The following is a 25,730-nucleotide window of genomic DNA, read 5'->3' on the forward strand; positions in this document are numbered from 1 at the left end:
CACGGAGCCGGAGGTGGGACTTAAAGGTATTGGCTAAATCCCCACGCAAACGCGACTAAGTCGTTGTTAAAGTAATTAGCAGGTTGGAATAAATTTAGCATCTCCCTAATGCGCTGGAAATCATGATGACTTTGGAGCCTGTGCTTCCCAGGGCTACTTTGAGCTGATGGCACCGGGATCCAAGAAGGTTGATGGGATGACAGGCTGGGACAGGGCATCCGTACCACTTCTGCAGAGGAATAAATGTTGATTAGCAGCTTTCCAACACCTCGTGCTAAAGAACGAGCTATTTTTGGAAAGGAACTTGAGTGAAGCAGCAAATTCATTCTCTGCTGAATAAGGGGATAATTTGTTTTAATAGCAGATTGCTCTGTTAAGGAGACAGGGATTTTGGTGAGGATTTGTGACACGGTGCCACATTTAAATGTGAGTGAGTGAAGGTTTCCTCGGGCAGAAAGGAAGGCAGGGGTAGTGAGCTCCCGTGGTTGAAAATTGGGGATAAATTAGTGTCATTAGTCATTGGAACCACTTGCCTAGGGATGGAATGAATTTACCTTAACTTTGTTATTTGAAATCGCTTTCCTGATGTGCATATTGTAGCTTCACCAGCTGTTCGGGGTTTGTTTTCGAGGGAAATTGTCTTCCCAGAAATTCTTGTCATGTGTGGGAGATAAGGCTCTCTGATTATAGGGTTCCCCCTGGCCTTAAAAGATTTGAATGTAGGCAGCAGGGAAGAATTCCCCCTCGTTCATTATCCTCCAGATGACGTCCAAAGGGCACTCGGGGATTTAAAACCCTGCAAGCGGAGGGTGGGATATGAGGACAACCACAGCTGAGGGATACCCGCGTTTCTCCACACCCGGGTATATCCCTGCGTTTTGACACTTGGAGCCGAAGGGGGAAAGTGCAGCACTCCGCTGTCTTTTAAAACAAAAGCCCCCCGGGTTCAGCACGGGAGGGGTGCCGTGCAGGAGCCTTGTGTGTGTGTGTGGGGGGGGGTGTGATCGCGGGTGGGGTGTACCGGGTGTGTGTGTGTGTGTGTGTGTGTGTGTCGGGGGAGGGGGGGGACGAGGCGGGTCCTCCGCCCGCGCCGCCCGCCGGCAGCCGCCGATGTGTCCGTGAGCTCATCCATCGGCAGCGCGGCCGCTGCCTCCCGCACCCCCCGCGCCCCCACCCACGGCTGCAGCGACCGCCAAGGTCACCCGCGGGTCCCCGGCATGGTGGCGGCCGCGGGGGGCTGAGAGGAGGCGGGCGGCGGCGGGAAGGAGCCGAAGATGGCTTCGCCCGCACCCCCCGCGCCGGGAGGCGGCCCCTCGCCCCCCGCCGGCCCGCCTCGCCTTCGCCAGGTGGGTGCTCCCCGGCGGGCAGGGGCGGGGGGCGAATCCCCGAGCGGAGCGGGGAAAGGGGGGCACGGAGCCCGCGGGATGCGGGGGGGCGCGGGAGGCAGGGGTGCGAGCGGCCCGCAAGTGCATCGGCAGTTTGAGGTGGGCAGGTGGATGGTGCGGCCGGGGATGGTTTCTGTTCTGTTCAATAAAAAACCCACTTCCATAACAAAACCACAAATGCCATCCCTATCCCGAAAGCATCGCAGGCAGCACCTGCGCAGGTGTGCCCGCACCGTCACACGCAGAGGGGAGCGCAGGCACGCGTGTGTAACTTCACAGTGGTGCAGCGCGGAGCGTGTCGTGCTGCATCACCGCCGTGGCAGCGCGGCTCCGAAGGCATGAATAAAATCTTAATTAACGTAATGCTGCAGCTTCCCAGAGGCTGCTCCCGCTCCAGCTGCATGCAACGCTTTTCCGCTCGCATCTCTCCCCGCGCAAGGCGGGAGCTCCGCTCTTAGCGGCGGCTGCTGCATTAATTTACATTTGGAATGGGGAAGTTGGTCGCTGGAGTTGTTTGACGTTCTTGGCCCGGCTGGGTCGGTGAGGCCGAGCTGCTGCTGGGTCTCTGCGGGGTTCGTTCCGTGAGCCCCATGGAAATGGGAGAGGCAGGAATGGAGGGACGCGGTGCCCGTGTGTTCAGTTTGCATGTTCCTGCTAAGGCTCTAATGCTACGGCGGTTATTAATTAAGAAAATAAGGTCAATAAAAGAAAAGCTGCTGTAAAGGAGGATTCCCTGTGCGTAATCAGATTAGTGTAGTATGTATGTACTCAAACATAAATCCAAAAAGAAATCCTATCCTACTCTTTTTTTTTTTCCCCTCCCATTTTCACTGGTGGTAGCGTTGATGAGGAAATCTTAGGAGTCTGGAGTTGGGACAGGCATCTGAGAGTTTGGGGGAATATCTAAACTTGTCAGTCCCTTACAAGCCGGAAGTTTGGGCTGGGCAGCTCCAGCAAAAAGGCCTTTGTGTGGGTGTGCTGAGGACTCTGGCTGCAAATGGCACAAGAACAGCTGCCCCCTCGACCCGAGTATTTTGGCACTTCCTGTTCTGTTCCCCGCTGCAAACCAGAAGAAAAAGTAATTTTAGATCTGAAGTTTAGTTTTAGGAGGGTGAATGACCAGTGAGGATTGCTCCAGTTTATTGCAACCTGTAGTAGGTGTGATCAACAGGATAAGTGAGTAGTGCTGAGGATGGAAAAGAAGTTCCAGGTAGGGGAGGAAAGAGTTGGGGATGAGGACCCCAAGCACTGGGGATCCTCATTGAACCTGGCTTCTCTTTGCCTCTAACTTGGTCTGTGTGCTCACTGAGTCCAGGTAAGCAGCATCATTCCAAGCAGTGACCAGGTCCTTTGGAGACAGCTCGTTTTCTGTGATCCTCCTTGTTTCAGACCTTTGGTTTGCTCCTCAGCAGCTGGGAAACACAAGGTTACCAATTATTTATTGCTGCATGTCCAGCAGCAAACCCAGACTGCTGCGTTCTCCAGAGCGTTCTGAATTGGCCTCTCATGGGGTTATTCATTTTGCATGAGGAAGAAATGAGCATCCTGAACTAGTAGTCAGAAATTACTCATTAAAAAATTGGCTACTGTGGTTGTTTTACTGTCTTCCTCTGCATTTTGTCCACTCTATGTTTAAAATTATTTTTAATTGCATTTAAAGAGGAATGACTCATCGCTCATGTTTCTCTGAACTACGGCTGGGGTACAGTCTGGTGTTCATTTATTTATTTCTTTATTTAAATTTTTACTGCCCTTCAATAAGACATCATACACACAGCTTATTGGGTGACCTTCACAGGAGTGGGAAACTCCGTGAATAAATTCCCAAAGCCACTTCAGACCAAGGTAAAGAACACAGCACTGGCAGAAGTCAATCTGTTTTCCTGTAAATCACTACCAGCCTCCCACTTTACCAAGCATTTCTTGCATCCTTAGGAGGGGAGAAAGGTACAAACAAGGGAAGTGAACATGTCTGTCTGAAGCTGTTGTACTGACTTTTGTTATCACATTGCACTTGTTGTGATAATGTTGAATGGAAATTGATATTAGCAATTTGCTGAGTTCCCGTTACATGGGTACCTTTGGGAGATTCTTGAGGTTAGTCCTGGCTTGCAGCCTGAGAGTAAGACTCACTGAAGAAGCTGTTTGAAACAAATTGGTATTTGTGGAGTTTTTACCATGTCTCTCAGTCCATCTAAGACATCTTTAAATGTGCCCTTAATTTGAAATATATATTGAGGGCATTTGCAGAACTGAGGATAATGTTTACATCTGAGAACCTGTTTTAGCAAGAACTGCATTTTACCTGAAACACCTGTGTTATTACATTTAAATTGGGCTAAAGGTACTGCAGTCAAGGTACCAGCGGCATTTGTGATATAAATCTTGATCAAGAGTGTACTATATAAAAGACCAAGCTGTTGTAAATTAAACGATGGAGACCCTTGTATTTGGAATAGGATGGAGGTTGTGTCTCTTAGCAGTAGGCAAGTGAATTATTTCTACTGTTTTTCCTTTTAGTTGTCAGTGCTTCACTTGTCAAAAAGAAATTTAAACACTTCTCACAATAAAAAAATACATTCACTTGAATAAAATTTGTAAACTAAATAGTGTCTTGCATGGGAATGTGGTAACACTTGGGTACTGCTCTCCCACTGCACTTCTGAGCATGCAGGGATAAATCAATTATCCTAATCCATTATCTGATATGGAAAGAAAGTGTGCAGGAGTGTCTTCCAGAGTCATTTAACTGATCTCTGGTGAAGTTCTAAGTTCCTTATCATGGAGCAATGTACATGGTAATTGTCCTGTGGTCATGCTTTATTGATCGCCCTTAAATCCCTTTATTCTGTCTAATTTTCTTTTGGTATGACATCTGTCTGCCTGGATGTCCTTTTCCTTTTCCTATTCCAGCTTTTTTTTTTTTTTCCTTTTTTCTTTTCTTTTTTCCCCTTTTTTCTTTTTTTCTTTTTTCCGCTCCCTGAAATATGGTTTGAAGTATTTGTAAATCCAAAAGGAGGTGGACATTTTGGGGATTCCAAGCTTGGGGTTTGGACTAAGAATTTAAACTGGAGAGAGAACACCATGGCGTCCAGATGAAGAGTACTGGAGTGGATGTGGGAAGATGCAGAACAGAGCTCCTGGCATTCTGCTTCTCCAGAGATGTTCATGTGGCAAAAGGGCCCTGTGTTGTGAATCCATCCAATTCATCTCAAATTCTACAGGTTTCCAGCCTGTCAGCTTATATGAGCTCTTAATAGATGTGTGTTAGTCAGTATGAAATCTGCTCCTAGACCTTGACAAAAATCTCTTCCTCAATTGGTGTGGGACTGCAGGAACCAGTTTTCTTATTTTTATTTTCTTTTCTCAAGGAGTTTCTCTGTAACTCTGCTGAATTTTGCTTCTTTTATACTGTCTTTGATACTTTTTTTTTCCTGAAAGCTTGTATCCTACTGCAGTCTTAGAGGCTGTTCACACCACAATGGCTGTTCATCTGCTACTGTTTCTGCCTTTTCTAATCCACTGCCCAGGTTTTTCCCTACTGCAGGACGTACTTTGTCCCCTACTAACACTTGGCAAGACTTGAGGATATTTTAAGCTTCTCTTTCATGGTTGATTTAGGCCAATACCTCTCCCAGCCTCTTTGCTTTGGACAGCATGTTGTTCACCTCCACATCTTTGCTGATGCTGATTCTACTTCCATAATTTCAAAAATTTGCTTTGTTTGAAATCCACATTTTCAAGGTTCCTTTGAACTTCAATTTGATTTAAGCTTATTTTTTGTTTTACCTTCTGCCACCCTAAAGAATTAGAAATAATTTGTTGGGAACCAGAATGGCTTGAAAAATCAGCCTAGTGAAGCACTTGCTTAGTAAAGCCAACATCCATCAAACTGAACATTTCTATTCCACCCATCCCTGCCTGCCATATCCAAGGGAAAATGCTGCTAGAAAATGTCTTCCCCTTGAACTAAACTGATGAAATATAAAACATAATGAACCTGCTGCATAATGGATGTGGCCTAATGTTGGAAAAAGTAATTACAGTTAGAACACAAATGACTATGTGTGTTGAGATAGCATATAAAAATTAGTGTGCTACAGTGTTATTTGGGTTGCAAAACCAAGCACCAAGTAGTTGTAAACTAATATAATTTAGGCATATGAAGATTTACCACTTCATGAAAACCCTGTTAGCTACCAGCAGTGGAAGGGAAGAATTAAAAGTTTTCAATTCATATTCCCATTAGATCATCTGTGGGTTTTGCTGAAAAACAGTGGAAAAGCAAAATACAAAAGGGAGAAAGAAAAGCAGGTTCAGGTGGGTTTGCAGACTAAGTTAATTTAGTAAACAGCTTCATCTGCTCTGCTGTTTGTGCCAGATCAGCCCAAGTGGGACAGGAAACAGACAAGCTCCTGCAATTACAATTACTCCCTGGGGTTTATAAGAGGAGCAGTAGATGGGCTGGGCAGTTTCAAAGGAGCTCCATGAGCTTCGGTAGCTGCTGCTCCTTGGGCAGGGCCTTTTCATCCAGATTGGCAGCACCTGGAGCTGGAATGTTCCAGAAGCCAGTGCTGCCTCAGTTGGGCTGCTGGGCTCCTCCTGCAAAGCACAGGTAGGGGCTTGCTCTGGCCTTTAATGCTTTATTTTTATTTATTTTTCATATTCATTTGTTGTAGAAGTGCTGAGGGAGCAGGTTGAAGTGAGGGTTGTAATTTGGTGCTGATTTGTGTGTCAGTTCTACTTTATTTTTTCGTGAGGGATGTTGAGGTTGTTGGCAGGTATTCTGTTTTAGATGGATTGTGCCCTCAGGGAAGAGTAGAGGGTTTGCCTGTCGGGTTGTTTGGTTATTTTCCCTTTTGTTTTTGTGTGGGTGGTTTTCTATTTTTAAAATACTTTAAATTTCTTTGGTTTTTAAAATTTTTTTCCATTTTTTCTTGTTGTTGTTTTTCTTCTGTTTTTTCTTTCTTTCTTTTCTTTTTTCTGATTTTTTTCTTTCTTTTTTTTCCCTCAAATTTTTTCTCCCCTTAATTTGTTTTTTTTCCCTCAATTCCTTTTTTTTTCTTTTTTTTTTTTTTTCCTCCATTTCTTTTTTATTTTCCCTTCATTTTGTGTTGGGGGCAGGAGGGGGCTGGCTGCCATTTTGTGTATGGGGCCCTGTCTGTCATTTGTTGTGTGGGGAGGGGGCTTCCCATCAATTTTTGTGTGGGGTGGGGTTGTCCACCATTAGATTGTGGTGGAGGGGCCTGCTGGCTGTGTTGTGTAGGGTGAGAGCTGCTCACCATGTCGTGTGGGGAGGGGGATGCCCGCCATGTTGTGGGAGCTGTAGTGAGGCTGCAGCCACTGCTTCTGATTGGGATGCACTGGGGTGTGAGAGGGAACAAGTAGCAAAGGTTGCTTTGACAAAAAGCAGTGACTTGCCCACCTCCTGCTCTAAAGGATTTGCTTATTAAGCTATTAAATATTGAAGGGGTAGTACTTCTTCTTAGTAAATAAAAAGCTGGAAAACATGCAGAAATGCCCACACTGTCCAAAAGCCTCAAAATACTTGGCGAGCTTTTCCATGCTGGTCTCTGCACATGTCTGCTGGAAACACAGCCTGTTGCTCTTCATGTCTGTAGTTTTGCTGCCTGTAGAGGTGACACCTTTGTGAAGTTGCTGTAGGGCTTTTTGCAGTCCTACTGTTCAATGAACATATACTGTGCTTGTATTTGGTGTCTTATTATGAAGTATTTATTGCAAAGTTGTTTTTGCGGAGGGCTACAGAAACTACAAGGGGCTGTTCTCTGTCTATAAACACTGCCTGGGAAATGGGTTGTAGAATCCTCCTGTCTGAGTGTTAATAAGGAATTGACTAACGGAGTTGGGAAAACACAATATGTTCTGTTCTGTCTGTCCTTTCCCTTTTATCTTTCTTTCTCAAGTGCCTGATTGTCCTTACTGGCATGGTGAGTCAGCTGGGAACACAGAAACAACTGTGGTATCCAGCAGGATGCAGACTTCAAGATGTAACTGTATTCAAAAACTAAAAGCATTTAAGGAAAGGAGAGGGGAATGTGAGCTAGAAGTGGTTGTTCATTACCCACTGGAGATTTATGAACTTGGGTGGGTGAAGCAGGTTGTATCCCACATCCATTGTTGATGCACAGATAGCTCAAGGTTTGCTATTGTGCATCTGATTGAAACAGTCTGATAAAATTTCTTCTTAAGAGCTTCAGGGCCAAAAGTTGCACCTTGCTCACTACAAGAGTCAGAAGTAATCCTGGACAGAAAAAAGGTTACAGGGGTATTATTTGTTGTCTCTGCTTATGCAGTTTGGTTATTTACTTTGTCTTTTTTTTTTGTTTGGTTTGGCCATCTGGTCTGGAAGCATTTTGATTTATCTGCAGAACTTGACTGAGCCTGAAGAGAAGTAGGAGCACAGTATATCATGGGGCAGTTCAGGCTTCCTATAGTAAAGGAAGCTTTGTTTATGCAGCAAGGATTCATTCAGCAGCATTGCCCTTTACAAAATGCTGGGTGTTTGCCATATTAACCCTTTGAGTTTGGCTCTGCTGGTGCAAATGAAGGTACAGCTGCAGGAGATGAAACTGCTGACCTGTCTGCAGGTTCTCTTTGAGTGCTGCTTTGACCACTTGTGTGTTTCCTTCAGCATTAAAGCTGTGCTTGCTGAAAAATGGTGAGAAGCTTTATGAAATGCATCCCTTGCTTCATTTAAGCTTTATTTAAGATGATCTGGGTATTTGAAGGTCATGTTTCTGGGGTAGAAAACAGACTTTGCCACATGCAGCATGTGTGTGAGGAAATGGTGTGCAACCAAAAGCCCTATCAATCTTCCAAAAGTTGTGAGAGGTCCTGGGATAAGTTGTCAGCCTGTTGGAGAACTTGAAGCTGATGGGATGCTTACAGGCATCTGATGGATGGGAATGCATTTCAAGCATTCAGACTGGCTGCGTTTGAGCGGGTAACACGGTGCTGTAAATACCCTTGTAGTTTATGTTAGGTCAGAGGGTAAAATGTTGTTTTATGAGCTTACCTCTGAAAAGATGGAGGGTGTCCAGACCTCATTCATCTTCTGTACTGTTTCTAAATGTTGTGGTTCCTGTTTTTCTTAAGGGAAAAAAAAAGTAATTCTAGATTATTTATGTATCTGTGTATATTCAGAAAATAGCCAACTGAGGGCAGTTAGTGTTTTACAGCTCCTCCATACCATCACAAATAGCTTGTACCTAAAATGTTTGAGTTAAAAACAGCACAACTGCCCCCTCTCCCTGAATGCACTCCCACACATGCAACTCTGAGGGGAAAAAATAAACTTTGCGATTAATTGCGGAGTGCTTGGTACGTGATCTAAGCCAGTAACCGCTCTCAGATCCCACAAGCAGAACCCTTCTGAAGTGTCCTTTGTAGGCTCTGTGAGTGTACTCAGAGATGTTTTTGTTTGTAGTTCTATCTTCCCTAAATCTGGCTTTCCCCCTCCTCTGGGTGTGGGACGGCTGCCAGCAGTCAGTGACCCATGGCCCCCAGCTGCTGCTGGGCCCGGAATGCGCGCTGGGCTCCAGCGGCACCGGGCGATGGAGGCTGCCTTTCCCTCGGATCTGTGCCCGGCGTGGGTGGCGGGAGCTGGCGGGGCTTGGCCAGCAGTGCAACTCTCGTGGCGGCTCTTAGGAGCTTTCTGGGAACTGGGAAACTCGGACTTGCTGGATGTGAATAGCCTGGCCTCGGTTCAGGGCAGTTTTAGTTCCTGCTGGGAGCAGCAGCTGGTTGGTGCACTGGAGCCAAAGCCCGTGGGCTTGCACTCAGGGGCATCACATGCTGCATGTACAGCTCCTGTAACACTGTAAACTCTCGGAATTTTTAGATCTGGAGCGTGTCACTAATAATTTAGTCTTAGATTGCCTATAAATAGCTCCTTGTATCTGAACCTGCCCTTTAATGAGGCTATTTCTGTCGCAGTTGGAGGCTTGCACTGGAAATGCTCTACCTGGCATCCCTGCTGGGCTCTTTGTTGTCTTGGTGCGTGCATTTTCTGTTCTCTTCTGGCTGGCTGGTATTTGACAAGGAGGATGTTCCAAATAATTTAAGCTTTTTTTTTTGGTATGGACACTGTTGGGATGTACCTGGAAACCAGAATGTAGAGCTGACACTCCTTAATCTTGCTTGAATTTTTCTGACTGTGGTTCTTTATCGGGGACCAAGAGCACACATGACTTGTCAGATGACAATAATTGATGAAAAGATGCCATTGCAGTCCTATTTTTACCCACTATGCCAAGCAAGTGTCAGCACAACCTTCTTCAGGCTTTACTGAGAGCAAGAACAGGCTGTTCCCAGGGGTCACAGAGTGCTGAGAGCAATGGATAATAGACTTTCTACCTGCTGGGTGCAAGCCTTGCATAAGCAATGTGCAAATTTGAGGCTGAAAGTTTCACAATGGCCTGTTTTGAGTTGATAGATTTCATGTGTATTTGTTTGCAAACAGTCAGCATGGCTTAGGAAGGTCTTTGGAGCGGGAGCCCAGACTCCTGCTATTTGAGCACTCATTCCATTCCTGTTATAGGAATAGTAAGCTGTTATGTGTGTCACTTCACCATTCGAGGGGGAATTTCATATTCAGCAAACCTTGGTTTTATTTTAATCATCCCAATGGATCACTTGCTGAAGCAAACAAATGCCTCAAACAAGAAACTTGATTTTTAAGTTTTTTATTGTAAGGATGCAATTGGAGAAAATTATTTATTTTAAAAAAAGGTTGAGAAGAACAGGTGATCTTAAGTTTCTGTGACACTAAAATGACAAAGGGTTGAAGCCTTATGGTTCCCAAAATGACAGGTGGATAAGTCAGAGCAAGCAGGGAGCCAGAAGAGTTGGGTATAAATATATAGAAGTAAAATTAACTCTGCAAAACTCCTTTTGGCTCCAGTGGCTGCCAGTTCCCCTTCTGTTTGTTCAGCTCCAGCTCAAAGAAGGGAGTCTATATTTAGTAAGGCAAATGTGTATGAAATCTATATCAAAGCATTTTATGTGACAGGTTTTGGAGGTGGTGGTGGTGAGATTTGGTACAAGGTGCAGGCATTGTAGAAAATCAATTGGTGCTTTATTTTTATAACATGGAATTACTTAATCAATTACCTACTCAGCATGGGCTAATGAGCGATGACCTCTCATACCCCAGACTAACACTGCTCTTGGCGCTCATGTTTGAACTAAGCTGTTGCTGCTCCCTTGATGAAACCCTTCACCACTTGACAAACCCTTTGCAATGGTATTTTTAAAAACACCTGATTGCTGATGATTCAGTGCAGAGGTGAGGGGCAAACCTTGGCATCTCCAAGAGTGGTGCTGGGGGTGGAAGAAAGCTCTGATTATCTGTCATGTGACCTGACACAGCCTTTGCTGCAACTAAACTTAGTTTGGTATTCTGTGCACCTGTCAGCCTGCTTCTGCTGTGCCTGTTTGGGAGGGTGCACACAGACCTAGACCTTTACCTGGAGCTGCCTCCCACACGTCTGAAGGGCAGCTGCTCACCTCTTGTGTTCTGCAAAGGGAAGTTATTTAAACCTCTCTGAGGAGCTGTCCTTTGAGGCATTGGGAAACTGAGCAAAGCCAGTCTGCACTGCTGCTGTCCCATGGAGCTTTAATTTGAGTGGTGTCTGTGGGAGCTTTGGCACTGAGCTTTATGGGGTGTGTAAGTGCAGTCTGCCTCTCTCTTCTCCGCAACAATTTCCCCTCAGAGTATGGCTGTATTGCATCTGTGATTTCTCTTTCCATTTTCATCAAGGTTTTGCAGACTAGAGAAAATTGCTGAGCAACATTGTGGGTTTTGGTTTTTTTTTTTAAAGTGAGTAATAGAATGTCATGATGACCGTGATCCTAATTATGATCTATCACTCTGAAATCCTGGAAATGCCATGTTTTGTAAAAACAAGCTCCTAGTGAACCCTCCAGCAGTGTTGCTATGACAAACCAACCCCAGAGCATAAAGCAGTTGTCTGCCCAGATCTGCTGCTATTCAACAAAGGTTCGAGGGAGCTGGTCACCTTAGTTTCAGCTACAGCTTGAAAGCCTTTATTTAGGCTTTGCTGCTTCTGCAGAAGTGACAAAATCTGTATTCATTTAGGGGCAGCCAACTTCAGGTCTGCATAAAGAACAGATTTTTAATACTTCTTAGTTAAGTTCTACTTCTGAAATTCACTGTCAAGGATTATTTAGAGTAAGCGAGCTGATGTTGCAACACAGATCTTGATGTTAACTGAATGCATGTAAGGGATTGGAGAGGTAATACTGTATCAATATCCATTATCTTGTTTTTTAGTCCAGATGGGTTTTAAATAAGGTTTCTAAGGCTTGTACATGCAACCTGAGAAATTAATCTGTGAGTGCCCAGTGGCTCATTGTTGCAGAATATATGCTATCTTTGTTCAACAATTCCAAGAGAAATTATTTTGAACTTGACACAACTGCTCACCTGTAGAATGTCCAGTGTTGTAAAAAAAGGCTATTTCAAGTCTTATTCCAAAGAGAGCACTGCCTTTTGTTGAAAGATAGTTGAAGGTTTCCATGCTGTCCTTTTGCTGTGGCAATATGTGTTTTTCAAGATCTACTAGGCAGCATATCTATCATAGACTTTGTAAAGAAATTGCGGTGACCCCTCCTGACTTATTTTTCCAGTGAGATAGCAAGAATAGCGCATTATGACACACTTTACTGGAAGCAAAAAATAGGAAAATGGTGGCTTAAGGTAGGTACATTCAGAAGAAACGTTTTCATATTGTAGGAAACTGAAAGGGTTAGAGCATGAGAAGTAAGTATTGAGAAATCAAATACAGTAAAAATTCCTTACTAGGAATGGGTGGTTTCTAGAATGTTTCTTAAGCTCTTGATATCTGTAATTGGTATATTGACTGTACTTGTCATAAAATAACCCTGACCTAAATGCAGTTACCAATATAGATGTGTTTTCTTTGATATAGGAGTGAAAAATAACATTTTCTTTAGAGATGACACAAATATGTATTCTTGGTCCCTGTTTGTAGGCAGATGGAATTATGTATGGCAGAACACTTACCATGGTAACATAGATTATGACAGCTGAGCCATTGACTTTTTTATACTTAAGATCCAGTGGAAGCCATGGAATAACTATAAAAGGTAACACTTCTCTTGCATTTTTAATTATGTTAATGATCATGTATTTCATTCAGAGCCCATTTAATGTATAATTTATACCATTTATGCACTATGAGTAGCAAGTTTAGGTGAACATAAACATGCATATAGAAATCAGTACACATTTGGAGAAATCCTTCTCTTCTAACATGAACACACTGGACAAGGATTTGCTCCTGGCATTTTGTGCCGGTTTCCTATCCCTCCTGTGGTTGGAAAACCTGTGCAAGTGTAATTGTATCTCTTGCTTGTAACTAAATATCTCTGTTAAGCATTCTGGCAATAGTGAAAGCGCTGTTGCATCTTGATGCATTGGTTACATTACACTACCCATTAGACTGAGAAGTTTTTCTGCTGTGAAGCTGGAAAACATGTCAAAAATTTACTCTGGTGGCTACAACAGTTGGAAACAAGGTATTGGGCAAGATGGGTATCCTCTGTTCTCCAAGTGGAAACTGCAGGTAAAGTTACTTTTGTCTTGATTTAGGAAGCTTTTTATTTGTCTGCGTCACCCACGGGAGGTACAACACAAGTCAGCTTTTAAAGGGCAGATCAGCATCTATGTCTGTTTAAAATAATAAAAAAAATTAAGAAGCCTGTCTCAGGTTTTTGAGATGAGTTGTCATCAGTCATGACTCCCTGCCATGAGCACTCATGTCTTGCCTTCTTGAGGAAGGAACATCCAGTAATCCTGTTTTACCTGACAAGTGCTCTGCTCAGCTGGCATCGAGCTCCTGTTCCAAAGAAAACAGCCTCAAACCAGCTCTGAAACGTGCTGTGGAGTCACAGCTACACCATCTGTGACCCCAAATGTAAACTCCACAGAGCTGCCTTGTTTGGGTTTACTTGACTTTCAGAGTGCAGGGATTAAAGACCAGTTGGTGTTACCCTGAATATGAGGGAAAAACCCCTACAACTATTAAAACAGACCCCCAGCCTGGGTGCTGCCATCAGAGCCCACTATTTGGCTGTGTTGCCAGACAAACACTTTGCTGTTGTGTGTTAGTAGACATGACAAATATTTCACTTCTGACTCCAAATTTACATTGTTGGGATTGCTGATGAGGAATTTGGACACCAGTGGACATGGGAAATGCTTGTGTTTACCCAGATGCATGAACTTGAGAAGAAAAGTCATGGAACTAGCCAAATATTTGAACAGTGTACGCATTTCAGATATCCTGTGTACAAACATGTTTGTGTATCATGCTGTCCTCAGGTTTTTAAATGCCCTTGCAAAGGAAGGACTGTAGTTAAACACCTGCACTGGATCAAGAGCCCTGTGCAAGATTGCCTGGCTTGTGTAGTTGGACAGACTCTGAAGAGATAACCCAGTAGGAAGAAGCCCACCATGTTCAGCCACTGAGCTGCAGAATTATTATATTGGGCCCTAAGTGCTTTTTAATTCAATTTGGTTTGTATTTCTTAAGCTTTTTCATATGTTGGGTATTGGAAGTCTTGGTTTACTGTATGTTTGCCAGAGCCAGCAAAGTTTGGAGCTGTTAATAGACCTGTATGGTAAGAACTCTTAGGTAATGAGATCTTGAAATTAGCAACGTGTTCTTCATTGTTGATAATTTTTTCTTTCTCTTGTGAGAGGATGAATTTATACCTATTGGAGACCAGATCTGGATTTCCCATGTCTCTGCAAAAGCTTGTCAGGCAGCCTGCTGTTCACTCACACAGAGCAAAGTTGCTAGAGCTGAGGTAAGGATATAGGTTTTGCTTTCAAACAGCTGCACCCAGGCATGACAGTTTGTATCCTCACTTCTGGAATTGCCCTGCTGGATTATCAACTGCTTGCAGGCACAGTTGTGTTGGTAGTGTGGTTAACTTCAAGGTGTGCTGGTGAGATGGAAGGGTAAGATCTAAAAAAAGAGCTTTTCATCCTGGTTTCACATGTATTAATGCATCAATAACAGATACTGGAGCAGCTTTAAGCTAGTTATTTATACCTTTTTAAGAAAAAGAAATATACAGCTTCCAAAATGTCAGTAGCACCATTTTCATACTGATTGCACTGTTGGGGGTATTGCTGATTCTACAGCTTTTGTGTATTTTCTAGACATAACTGTGCTATTGGCTGTATTGCTTCATGATTGCAAAACCTCAGCATTCAAATACTCTTAAAAAGAAAAATCAGGCAGTGACTAGGAATTTCAGCAACAAGTCCCAACCAATATTATTGTATTTGAATGACTGGTCTCCCCCACAGTGGGAGAAATAAACAGGATGCTTGGCTTAAAGGGCTTTAACCCAGACCTGACTGTGTCAGCTCTTCAGCCTCATGTTTTGGGTGACTGTGGTTGCCTGTTTGTTCCATTTCCTACATATGTTGGGACAGTGTTAGTGGCTGTTATGTAAATGTGTCCAGAGGCTGAGTTCTATTTAACCAAAGATATTTCCAGTAATAGGGTTGTTTTCTTGGAAGTGCCTGGCTGGCTGTTTTTTTATAGAATGGTCTACCAGATAAATGACCACAGTTTTTGAAAAATGCACTTGAGCTGTAGGCCAGCCCTCCATATATGTGTCCCTTCTTTTGGCCAAAATGTCAGCAGAGAAGCCTGATCAAAGCATTTTCCTCTGGGCACATTGAAAATTGTGAAAAATGAGATATAAAGTTTCTGATAGTGAATTATTATCAACCAGCAAGAATTGTTGAGAGAATGGAGCATATCTGGAACTGTTGACCGTGGTTTAATGGGAATCTATGGGAATGAGAGCATCTAGACACAACTTGTTATGGGAAGCATTTTACTAGAGCTTTCTCTTTATTAGTCACCTAAGAATTCATTGCAGACAGACATTTCCCATACACATTTTCCTAAGAAGCCACTCGTGTTGCAACTTTAATGTTCAAATAATTCAGGCATCTCCTAGAGCAATTTTGATGGCTCCAAAGCTGCATTTCTTCCTCTTATTTCCTTCTAATGCTTCAGCAGTGTGGTTTGGAAGGTGTTTTTGTCGGGGCACAGCCTTGAGTCATGCCAGGCCAAGATGCTGACAGATTCTGATATTCTTTAAAACTGATCCTAAAACAAACCTGGGTTTTGTGAGCATCAGTGCTGGAAACTCAGATGGAAAAGTTAGGGTTTTAAAAAAATGACACCTTTGATGTGATAGCCAGTTAACTTGCTCACCAGCATAAGGCAGAAATCTAGGCCTTGAAGGGCTCGGAAAACTGTTTTGGTGATATTTGTAATCTATCTTCTTTCACGTCCAAAACCTATGAAACTCTTCTTTAAAAAGTAACTGGTAAAATTTTCTCTAAAATAAATGTTTTCTGGTTACTGTTTTTTGCACAAACCATTTGTTAAGAGATAAATTTACAAGCATTGAGTGAGGCAGTACTCTTCACAGAGGAGGCCCTCTGTAAAAACTGCATTTAACTTAGAGCAACAGCAAAAGGGGTTAATTTTTGTACAGGGAAATTGGGGAAGGCTCCTTTTTACGGAATTGAAAGATACGTGGGAGAGAGAAGAGGTAAGCAAAACTGACAATGGGAAAGAAGCAAAGAAAAAACAATGGAAGGCATCAATGCAATTGAAAAGGAAAGCAGAACACTTGGAGCTTTGTCCAACTGTTGACAAATTGCAGCCCAGAATATCTTCCTCATACATGAAAGTGTAAACATTTAAAATGTGCTCTTCTTTTATTAAACATGGGTGTGAAGGGGGTAGTTTTTTAATGAGCAAATATCTGAGAACCCAAGTGGCTGACTTCAGTCAAAAAACCCAATTCCTTTAATTATTTTTTTCATGGGTTGAGTGAAAATGAAACTGGTGTTTTATGTGTGTTCTATGCGAAGTATTTTTTTGAGATTTTGGGATGAGTTGCAGAATAAAAATTGGCTGATCATCACCTCACTGCTGTAGGTATCTTAGAAGCAGCAGAGCATGGGCTGTTTTGGCTGAGATTGCCAGGTTAGTACCTCTGCAGTGTATCTGATTCCCAGGGAGGGCTTTTGGTATCAAATGACACAGCAGATAGCAATTCCTCAATTTTGTTTCTTCTCAGGTATTATTTCAGGCTACAACCATGTAAGATCTGATTTTCTCAGTCTAAAATCTGTACTCTCAATGAATACTGGTAGAATGCATACCTTGCAGATTTTTTGGGGAAAAAAAAGAAGCACAAGTATTGAATTTAGTGGGAAATCTTGTCCTAAGACTGTCCTACTCCACCTTCATAGGCCAAATGGAGATTGTTCAGGAGCAAGTGAGAATGGTGGGGAAGTCATGGATTGCCAGCCTCAGTGTAAATAGAGCACGTGTTTTCCATCTTTGCTGCTGCTTAGTATAGCTTCTCTGTCTGGGAATACAGAAGGTAAAATGTCAGATGTGTGAAGTGTTTGCTGATTTTCCCAGGGACATGCAGAGCTGGCTCTGGGTGACTGCTTGCCCTTCCTGCCAGACTCCTCCATGGATGGGCTTTGAGCTCATCCCTGTTTTCAGCCTGTAAATGCTTGCTCTCAGTGCTGTACTTGGCACTTGGCCTTTAGGAGACACTTGAGCCATGCTGTGTGTGCTCCCCCGCCTCGCTCCATGCCCTTGGACAATTACAGCCCAACAGCAAGTGCAGCGGAGAGGGGAAATATTCCAGATTTATTGTGGAGTCTGAGTTTGTGTTTTCCTGAAACAGGAGCTTTCTTCCAGTGGTATTCAGCAAGTGGCCTTTCTCACAGGAACTGTGCCAGAAGATGGCATTGCTGCACGCAGAGCACTCATCTCCATTGCAACAAGTCATTAGGAGGAGTAGAAAAACTGCAGCCTCCAAGCCCATTAGACTGAGTCAGGCTGTCAGGAAATGAGTTTGCCTTCATATTGCATGTCAAGGACCGTTCCATTAAAATATATAGTGTGCAAAGGTTGTTTTTGTTTCTAATTGTTGCTGTTTAACAAGAAGCTTTTGTTTAGAAGTTGATTCATCTGTAGGTTGAGGGGGGTGTATCTCAATACCCAGAACTCTTTTTATTTTCAAGTGGGAGAAGGAGACACTATAAAAATCCTCCCTGTTCACACTGCTTCCTGCCAGCATCTTACTCTTTGACTTCAGGCTCTCCTCATTTTCCTCCACACACTGTCGCCCAACTATCCCTCAGGTGCAGTGGGAAGAGTATTTTCAATGAATTTTATTTGAGAATGGCCTATGTGCAAGAGTAAGTAGCTCTTGGTGCACTCCAAAGGCTTCTGCAGTGAGTTTAATCCCTCGGGGGTAGGTGAAAGCCTGAGGAAGAGTTGTACTCAATTAAGAAAAATGTGATTTTTCCAAGTTTGTGCTTTATAGCATATTTTATTATCTCAGTGAGTGAACACTGTAGCTCTGATGTCCACAGGCCATAGGATGAATTGATGTGATAAGACTACAGTTTGTCTTGGGGGAAAAACCAGAATCTAAGTTTTTCTGGATACTGTAGAGTAAATGCAGTCCGTGGATCTGTGCTGGTGTAAGGATGACAGTGTGGTCATCTCTGGGAATGCTGACGGAAGCTGCCTGTTGTGGTTCGAGCTCCGCAGGGAATTGCTGGGCTTGTTGGAAAGCTGCTTGTTCCTGCTGAGATCTTTGGAAAAAGACTTAGGTTGTCTCATGCTGGTGGCTGAACTACAGGAGACACCTCCTTCACTTGTGGCCCTAATGCTGAACAGAGATGCACAGAAATTTAATTAGGAAGACATAATGCTGGAAATGAACCAATACCAGAGAGCTTCCTTTTGCCTGCTCTCTAAATTAAGTTAGATTCCTTTACCAGTAAGGCTTTGAGGGGAAGGAAAGGGAAAGCAAAAAACAGTGGAAAAACAAGTTGATAGAGTGTAGAACAATTGTTTGAAGTCATCCTTTGAAGCAAAAAATGACTCCCCAGCATCCTTTCACCTGCTAATTTGGCCATGTGAGGTTTCCTGATGGGTTTCCATTCAAAACTCCTAGGTTTTAGAAGCAGAAGTCAAGTACATAAGCACTCTCCTTTTTCTTTGCTTGTCCCATTCCTTGGTCAAAGTGATTCTGTGGGATTTGGTTTGGGGTTAGTGATAGATAGCTAAGGTGGAGACCCAAATCTGTGGGTAGATGTTGTGGAGCCTTCCCTGGGAGGAATATGGATCTGCTACTGTAAAATTTCTGGTCCATCCCTTCAGGAGCAGTTCCTTTTGGGAAGCATCTCCTGGCTCACTGCTGCCCTTGTCTTTGTGAAGTAACTGTCATGGAAAGTACAACTTAAAACTCCCAAAATGTACCATGTTGCCCTTGGAACACACAAGGCTCTGGTCTCCAGTCATCCAAAGCTGTTCTGTATCCCTGGACTAATTGTACTTGGCAGCTGCTGCTCTCTGGCTGCTCTGCCTGGAAGGTGTCAATTGCCCTTCCTTCAGTGGTTTAGGAGATGGCCCACAAAGGGCTTTTCTCACAGCTGGCCTTTGTGAACTTAGATCTGAAGGGATTGATGCTGGAGAGAATATTTTTCTTCAGTAGCCTGTTGCTGTGCAGACAACTTATTTAGTGGTGAAACATTGCTGGCAGGAGAAAACCTGTCATCAAACAGCAGAACAAGGAGCTGTTTTGGCCACTCCTTTTTGTTAGCTAGGTAAGAAAGATAGTTTAACTCCATATTGGACAAGGCGTTCTGAAGCTCAGTGGATATGGATGCATCTTTGGGCAGTAACCTGTTGCTTTAGTTTTTTATTTGTGTATTTTTAATATGAGCTGAGTCACAAGTGATCGGCCTCTGGCTTGAGCTCAGTTCCGTTCTGCCTGTGGCAAGGCAACTGGACTGCTCAAATGTCAAAATGAAACATGGAAGAACAGCTTTAATTAGTGAAATGACCTGCTCCCCCTAAGAGCTGCTTTGACACCCAATTTACTAAGCGACATTGAAATATTGCTGCTGTCCTCCTGCTTCCTGAAACTCCAATGCATGTGTATATATGTGTATTTCCTTATTAAAAAACTCTCCTCTTTGGCTGTGCTGGGCCTGCTCCAGAGTTTCTTTTGCACTTGGGATTTGCTCCTGTGTAATTCCAGAAGGGGTTAGATTTGAAGTGGGTGCAGTATTATGCTGAACTCTTTATGCAGTTGGAGCTAAAATCATTATTGATTGCATTTGCTATGAATGAAACAACTTAGATGTATCTGGAAAATGAGAGAAGGAGGAATGGGGAAAGACAAATGAATGTTTCATGCCACATATTTCAATGCAGCAATTTCCTAGCTTTAATCATTCCCGAGTTCCTTGGTGTTGCACTTGGTGTGTTTTGTGCTGCAGGGTTCAGAATGCCCAGCCCCATCAGGCTCTGCACACAGCCACTGCTTGCTTTGGTCTCAGAATGATGTTGTAGGTCACATTAGTCATTTTATGTCAGATGTGGAAGCATAATGTAATTAATTTGAAGGGGGAGGCAATGTACAGAAAAAGATCTGTTAAGGTAGTTATGCTGGATTTTATTTTTTTAAACTTCATTTACCGTTTTAATGGGAGTATTGAGAACTGTTGAATCTTTCTCAGTGTTGGTTCCAGACAGCACTGACAAGAGCTGTGTACAGCTTCACAAAATAGCTTCTTTCTATTTTTGCATTTCTCCATATTTCCTGTTCTCTTTAACCCTGATCTCCTGATTTTTTGCAGCACATCAAAGACTATCTTGTGTTTCTTCTTGATGTGTGGGTTAATATTTTCTTACTAAAATTATCAAACCTTATGTGGCTGAAACAATTCAGGCTTCAATGTGTTTGCACTGCAAGATTTTTATATGCTTAATTATTGAACTTTTTTTAGCTTAGTGCGCAGCTGTGGAAAATACCTGGTGCCCTTCGTTGTAGGTTTCCCTTACTGCACTGAGGAAGCCCTAATATTGTAAGAGCAGGACACTTTGTCTGTTCTATGTCTAAGTGATGGTAGAATAGGAGGAGAATGAGGTGTTAGCTGTGATCTTTGAACCAGCTGGTATTTTCTGAGTGCCACTGTCCTCATGCAGCTGAACATGTCAGGCCACATGAGTCAGCGCATGGAGCTGTTGCAGCAGGGGTCTGTGTGGTGCTGCATCTCCCTGGAGGTGCTGACATGCTGCTTGCTCTCTGCCAGCCCGTGCCATGACATGCCTTTCCTTCTGCCCCTAGTTCTCTCATCCTCTGCTTTTCCAGGGTTTTGCCTTTGGATGTCCCTTGGAGTACTGGCTTAGGTTTCATTTCTCACTCCAGCTTTGCACCTCAAACAGGTTGATCAGCCTGGAGAAGAGAGTGCTCTGGGGAGACTTTTCAGTACCTAAAGGAGCTCCAAGAGAGCTGGAGAGAGACTTGTCACGAGGGCATGGCATGAGCAGAGAGAGGCCAGACTTATGTTGGATATTAGGAAGAAATTATTGTTTGTGAGGGTGGTGTGGCCCTGGATGGGGCTAGAGGCAGGACCGGGTTGCTTCCCAGAGAAGCTGTGGCTGCCCCATCCCTGGCAGTGTCCAAGGACAGGTTGGACAGGGCTTGGGGAAGCCTGGTCTAGTGGCAGCTGTCCTTGCCTTGGCAGGGGTGCTGGATGGAGACGATCTATAAGATCCCTTCCAACCCAAGCCATTTGGTGATCCTGTGATTATTTGAGCATAGCTGTACTCCCAGAAGTATATGATCATGCAGCAGTAAAGCAAAATTAGCACTGTTTTGCTGGCCCCGTTGTGGCTCAGCAAAGCTGTCTCGAAGCAGCTGTTTTGCTTAGTTTCCCCTTTTCCCTGCTCTCGGCACAGCTCGGTGCTTGGTTTGTCCGTAACCGGCCAGCCCCAGTCCCAGATGTCCCCTCTGTCCATTCCTGGGGGGAGCGGGTGAGCGAGCACAGTGCTGTGTGTGCGTAGTCTGTGGCTCCCCATTCCGCCCCGCTGAGAGCCGAGCGCGGAGGGTGCCCACGTAGATTCCTCCCCCGCCGCGGGCGGAGGGGCGGCGCGGGGCCGGGGCCGCCTCCCCGGGAGCCGCGGAGGGCCGGGAGCCTCCGCCCCGCCGCTCTCGAGTGGGCGGCTGGTCCCGCCCGTGGCCGCCGCCCGGCGGGGGCAGCAGCGGGCTCCGTGCCGTCCTGCGTGCTCCTGTGCCAGATCTGGCGTGAGCGGGCTTGGACGTACCGAGGGAGGGAAGAGGGAGGGCTCCCTGCTCGGCGCTGTCACGGGCAGGGGGCGGCCGGCAGCGCCCGCGGCTTGCGGCAGCACCGGCGCTCGGACGGGCGGCTCGCAGGAACGCGGAGCCGAGGAAGGAATACACCCGTAAGTCACCCGGGGTCCCTGGCCATCCAAGAGCCCGTGCGAGGGTGTCGTGTTTCGTGGCTGTGGTTTGGGTGGTGGGGTTTTGTGGTTTTTCTGTTTCCCATCGGTGTTTGTCAATGGCAACCGCAGAGATTGTCCTGCGTATGGAACTGTGAAAATGTAAATATCGGGCAGGGATAATCGAAATTTGTGTCTTCCAGCAGAAGCAGGAAGTCTGCCTTCTGCCAAAATAACATGTCAGGCAGACGAGGGGATCGGGTGGGAAGCCCCCGTTCGTATTGCTGGGTGCAGAGAGAATTGTCTGTGCCATCCTACAGCTGGGTAGCACCGGTAGGCACAGGTGCTCTTGCTGCATCTGTGGAAGAGCTGCATGGAAGGGGGGCTTGCCTCATCTGTGCAAACTCTGCCTTTCTGCAGTCATCAGGTGAGAAACAGCAGAGGGAGATTGGTCCATTTTTTCTGTATCCTCGGTAAAGAGCTGTCCAGAAAAAAAATTCCCTTCAATGTTATGGGAGGGGATTGCTAGAGGAGATGGTCAGGGTTTCTGGTTCTTGTCTTGGAATGAATGAGGGCTCACAGGAAGGAAAATGTCCCCAGTTCCTGAGGTTTTCTCCCTTCCCTTTCTTTCTCCTCAAGAAGCTTGACTATCAGACATGCATGCCAAATCCTTGTTTCCTATTTAATTTTCTCTCATGATATTGTCAAGCAACACTAGTTAGCATTTCTGATACTAAACATCTGAATGTAGAAGCTGTTCATGTCTGCTGCTCCACCAAACGATTTCCAGGCTCCATTGGCAGCAGTGCACAGACTGTGACTGTGCAGGAGCCAAGGATGGAGCCTAGACTAAGGCCCTTGGGTGTGTCACCTCTTGAAAAGACAGATTGATTTAACCTTTGCTTTTGTTCCCACCTTCCTATCTTTTTGTACAGGTGAGGAAAAAAGGTGATACCAGAGATGTTAATTAATCTTTCCCATTTTAGTCTTAGTTATGTTCCTCTATTTTTGTTTTTGTTAGGGTTTTGAGGAGGGACAATCCATCCTAAGAACATGCTTCAGCAGCCATGAGTCACTGTACATGGATGGGGTCGTGTCTGTGAAATTCCCCTGTTGCTGTTTGCTTTCCTCATTTTTCTGCAAAGCGGGCTTGAGCTTTGAGGAGGTGTTACTGGAGAGTAGGATGTTGTAGCTGCTGGAAAATGCGTGTGTGAATCTGTTGCACTTTTCACTCCAAAACCTTTCATTTTTTTTGGTAGCACAAGATGGGAGAGTGGGCTGGTGTGGAAGAGCAAGGAAACACTTTTAATAAGTTCTTCTGCCATTCTGTTTGACTTTGTTGCATTGTGCATTGATGTTATTTTCAGGGTCTGTGCTTACAGAAGGGCCGAGTTGTGCAGAGGCTGGCACTGGAGGCTGGTTATTGTTTGAGTTAAAGGCTAAGCTAGTACTGGTACTAGTCAGGTTAGCACTGGTATTCCAGGGCTTCCAGGGTGTACCAGCTGTGATTGATAAAAAGCACTTTGCTGACCTGGATAGATTTTTGGATCAGCTTCTCAACTGCCCATCTGCATAATTAGGGACTCTGGATTTCAGCAGGCTCTCCCATTCCTAAAATTGTTTCTAAATGTTGAAATATAAAATTCAAGCCTTACCTTTCTCTTATTTTGCTAAAACCCCGTAACAAGCTAAGTATGGTTCTATTATAAATCTGGTTTAGGGTTTTGCCAGATTATTTGGTTGGCTTGCATCATTCTGCCTACCATGGCAAACTGTGAGTATTTCAGTGGTCTGGACACAATCCTTGACTTGTCTTTTCATTCTGTGCACTAAGCTACACTGTTATGGTCAATAAATTATCACTTCCAGTGCTTCTTGGGTGTTCTCAGAGTAATTAGACCCCTCCTGGCCCTGTTACATTTGTACCTCTGAGGAAATAAGAAAAGCCTCTTGTTACTGGTGATGTCCTCTCCCATGGAGTGATTTACTCTGGTACCTATGTGGCCCTGTGGACTCTGTAATGAATGGGTTTAAAGAACTGAAAGCAGAATTCTGGGTGATTTTCCTGTCATGCTCTCCAACAGCTTAAATCAGAGGTGGCTTCACTGTAATTTGTAGTCTTGTGGATCCAAGGCTGGAGTCATGTTAATCCATTTCGGAAGCAGTGGGAGGAGAGCCAGTTCCCAACGCTCTCTGAATCGCTTTTTGGGGAAGGTTCTGAATGTAAATCATGACAAGTCCATGACTGGAAAAGAAAAATGTGGCTGTCAGACCATAATGCTTTGGAGGAATAAATTCCATTTAAAGTTGAGTAAATTTTGTGTTCATGGGTAGCTCTAGTCTTGCACTGCTCTGCGAGTTCTGTATTTGGGTCTCTTTAATTGGTGTCACTCGGGCATAGAGCACAAGCAGATATCTCGTATAGTAAACAAAGCAGCAGATTTAAGTTAATGCTAATGTGTTTGCAGGCTGAGCCAAAAGCTTTTCAGGGTTATTATAACGTGCTGGGCATACAGCCCATCGATCTAAGTGTCTGGAGGAGACAAAAGTTATGGATTGACTCATTGTATGAATCAGCTCATCTGAAAGTCAGATTCTGCTATTTGTTGCCATCAGTAATTTAGTCGTATTAAGTACGGCTGAGGACGGGTGGCAGTGTGGCCAGAATATTGAGATGGGATTTCAGAGATCCCAGGAGAGCCATTCCCTGCTTTGCCTCCACAGATTTCCTGTGTGACCTGGGGCAAGTCATTAAATATTTCAGTAGAGTAGGATAGTTGGTACCTCCTGCTTTTTCACAGGCTGTGTGAAGATTATTGGGTTAGATCCATTTGTGAGGGGATCATATAAATCAAAATACAATATCAAGCAGCACATCTGAACAGTGTGTGCCTCGTACAAAACTACACAATACCTGGGTCTGTAAGCCAGCCTGTGTATGTGCTTCATACTATAATATATGTACATGCCTATGTTTTAATTTTCGCAATAAATCCTGTGGGGCAACTGTGAGAAAGGCCTTTGTTCATTGTCAATTCCAACCTAGTGTTCTGAGACTGTTCCAGTTGTTAAATGCAACATTGAAGTTCGTTGTGTACTGACAATGACAAGATAATGCAGGCTCTGATGAGGACTTAAATGTGTAATTCCCATGTGTTAGGGATAATGGCATGGAAACCTCTCCTCCGGCAACTGCTGCTGATTGCAATCCAAAATTATTTGTGTATTTAACTTTGGAAGATTTAACTCCTGAAAGTAGCTCAGTCCCATTCATTGGGAATGCTAGGCCAAGTGTAAAGAGTCTGGGCATCTTAAATTATGTTAACTCTGATCCTTCAAATTAACACATATATACAAACAGATTTTAAGCTTCACAACCTCAGCCCTTCCTTAGAATAAACCAATAAGATACTGGGATCTTTGGGACACCTGTCTTCTTGGAAGCCAAATATTTGTGTTCCATGAACAACTTCATCAAGGCTGGTTTAGCTACACAGGACAAAGTTCTTAAACTCTGGTACAGCAGCTTTAATTGTGTTAGCCATCCTAAATGGATGGTGATGTATAGCAACTGGTCAGAGGCTGCTAAAGGTGTTTTTTCATATTATGTAACAGTTATAAATTAGGGTTTTACAATCATAAACAATGCATACTGGTCATGTAAATATGTTTCCTTGTGTTTTTATTTTATCCATTGCTTTTCAGCATGTATTCCCACTTTGTCACAAAGCTCAGCCTTGTTGGCTATGGGCTGCTGTGGAGGGAAACCTTCCACTTGGAGTGGGCATTTTGAGCAGGAGGTGGGATGGATGTGGGTCTGTCTGAGTGCCAGGCCCCCAAAAGGCCCAAGGGGTGTGCAGTGTTGAGGCTCCCCCAGCTTCCTCAGCAGCACCAGCTCTTTGGTGTTTTCCCCTTGTGACAGGCATGAGCTGTGTCTCCCTTCAGATGAGTCTGC

The 25,730-nt window shown here is 44.3% G+C and overlaps 1 protein-coding gene across 2 annotated transcripts in view; it reads left to right on the forward strand.

Moving 5' to 3' along the window:
* Positions 1 to 1,089: 1,089 nt before the first annotated feature.
* ANK2 (ankyrin 2) overlaps positions 1,090 to 25,730 on the forward strand; it is a 277,436-nt gene continuing 252,795 nt past the window's right edge. The window contains exon 1 of one of the 2 annotated variants that reach the window (XM_077176874.1): positions 1,090 to 1,346. In XM_077176874.1, coding sequence (XP_077032989.1) covers positions 1,275 to 1,346 — 72 coding nt within the window. In that variant the 5' untranslated portion in view covers positions 1,090 to 1,274. Of the gene's footprint in view, positions 1,347 to 21,484; positions 21,779 to 25,730 lie in introns of those variants that run through there. The other variant, XM_077176876.1, reaches the window with a different exon arrangement.

This window comes from Agelaius phoeniceus, chromosome 4, assembly GCF_051311805.1.
Source record: "Agelaius phoeniceus isolate bAgePho1 chromosome 4, bAgePho1.hap1, whole genome shotgun sequence".
NCBI lineage: Eukaryota > Metazoa > Chordata > Aves > Passeriformes > Icteridae > Agelaius > Agelaius phoeniceus.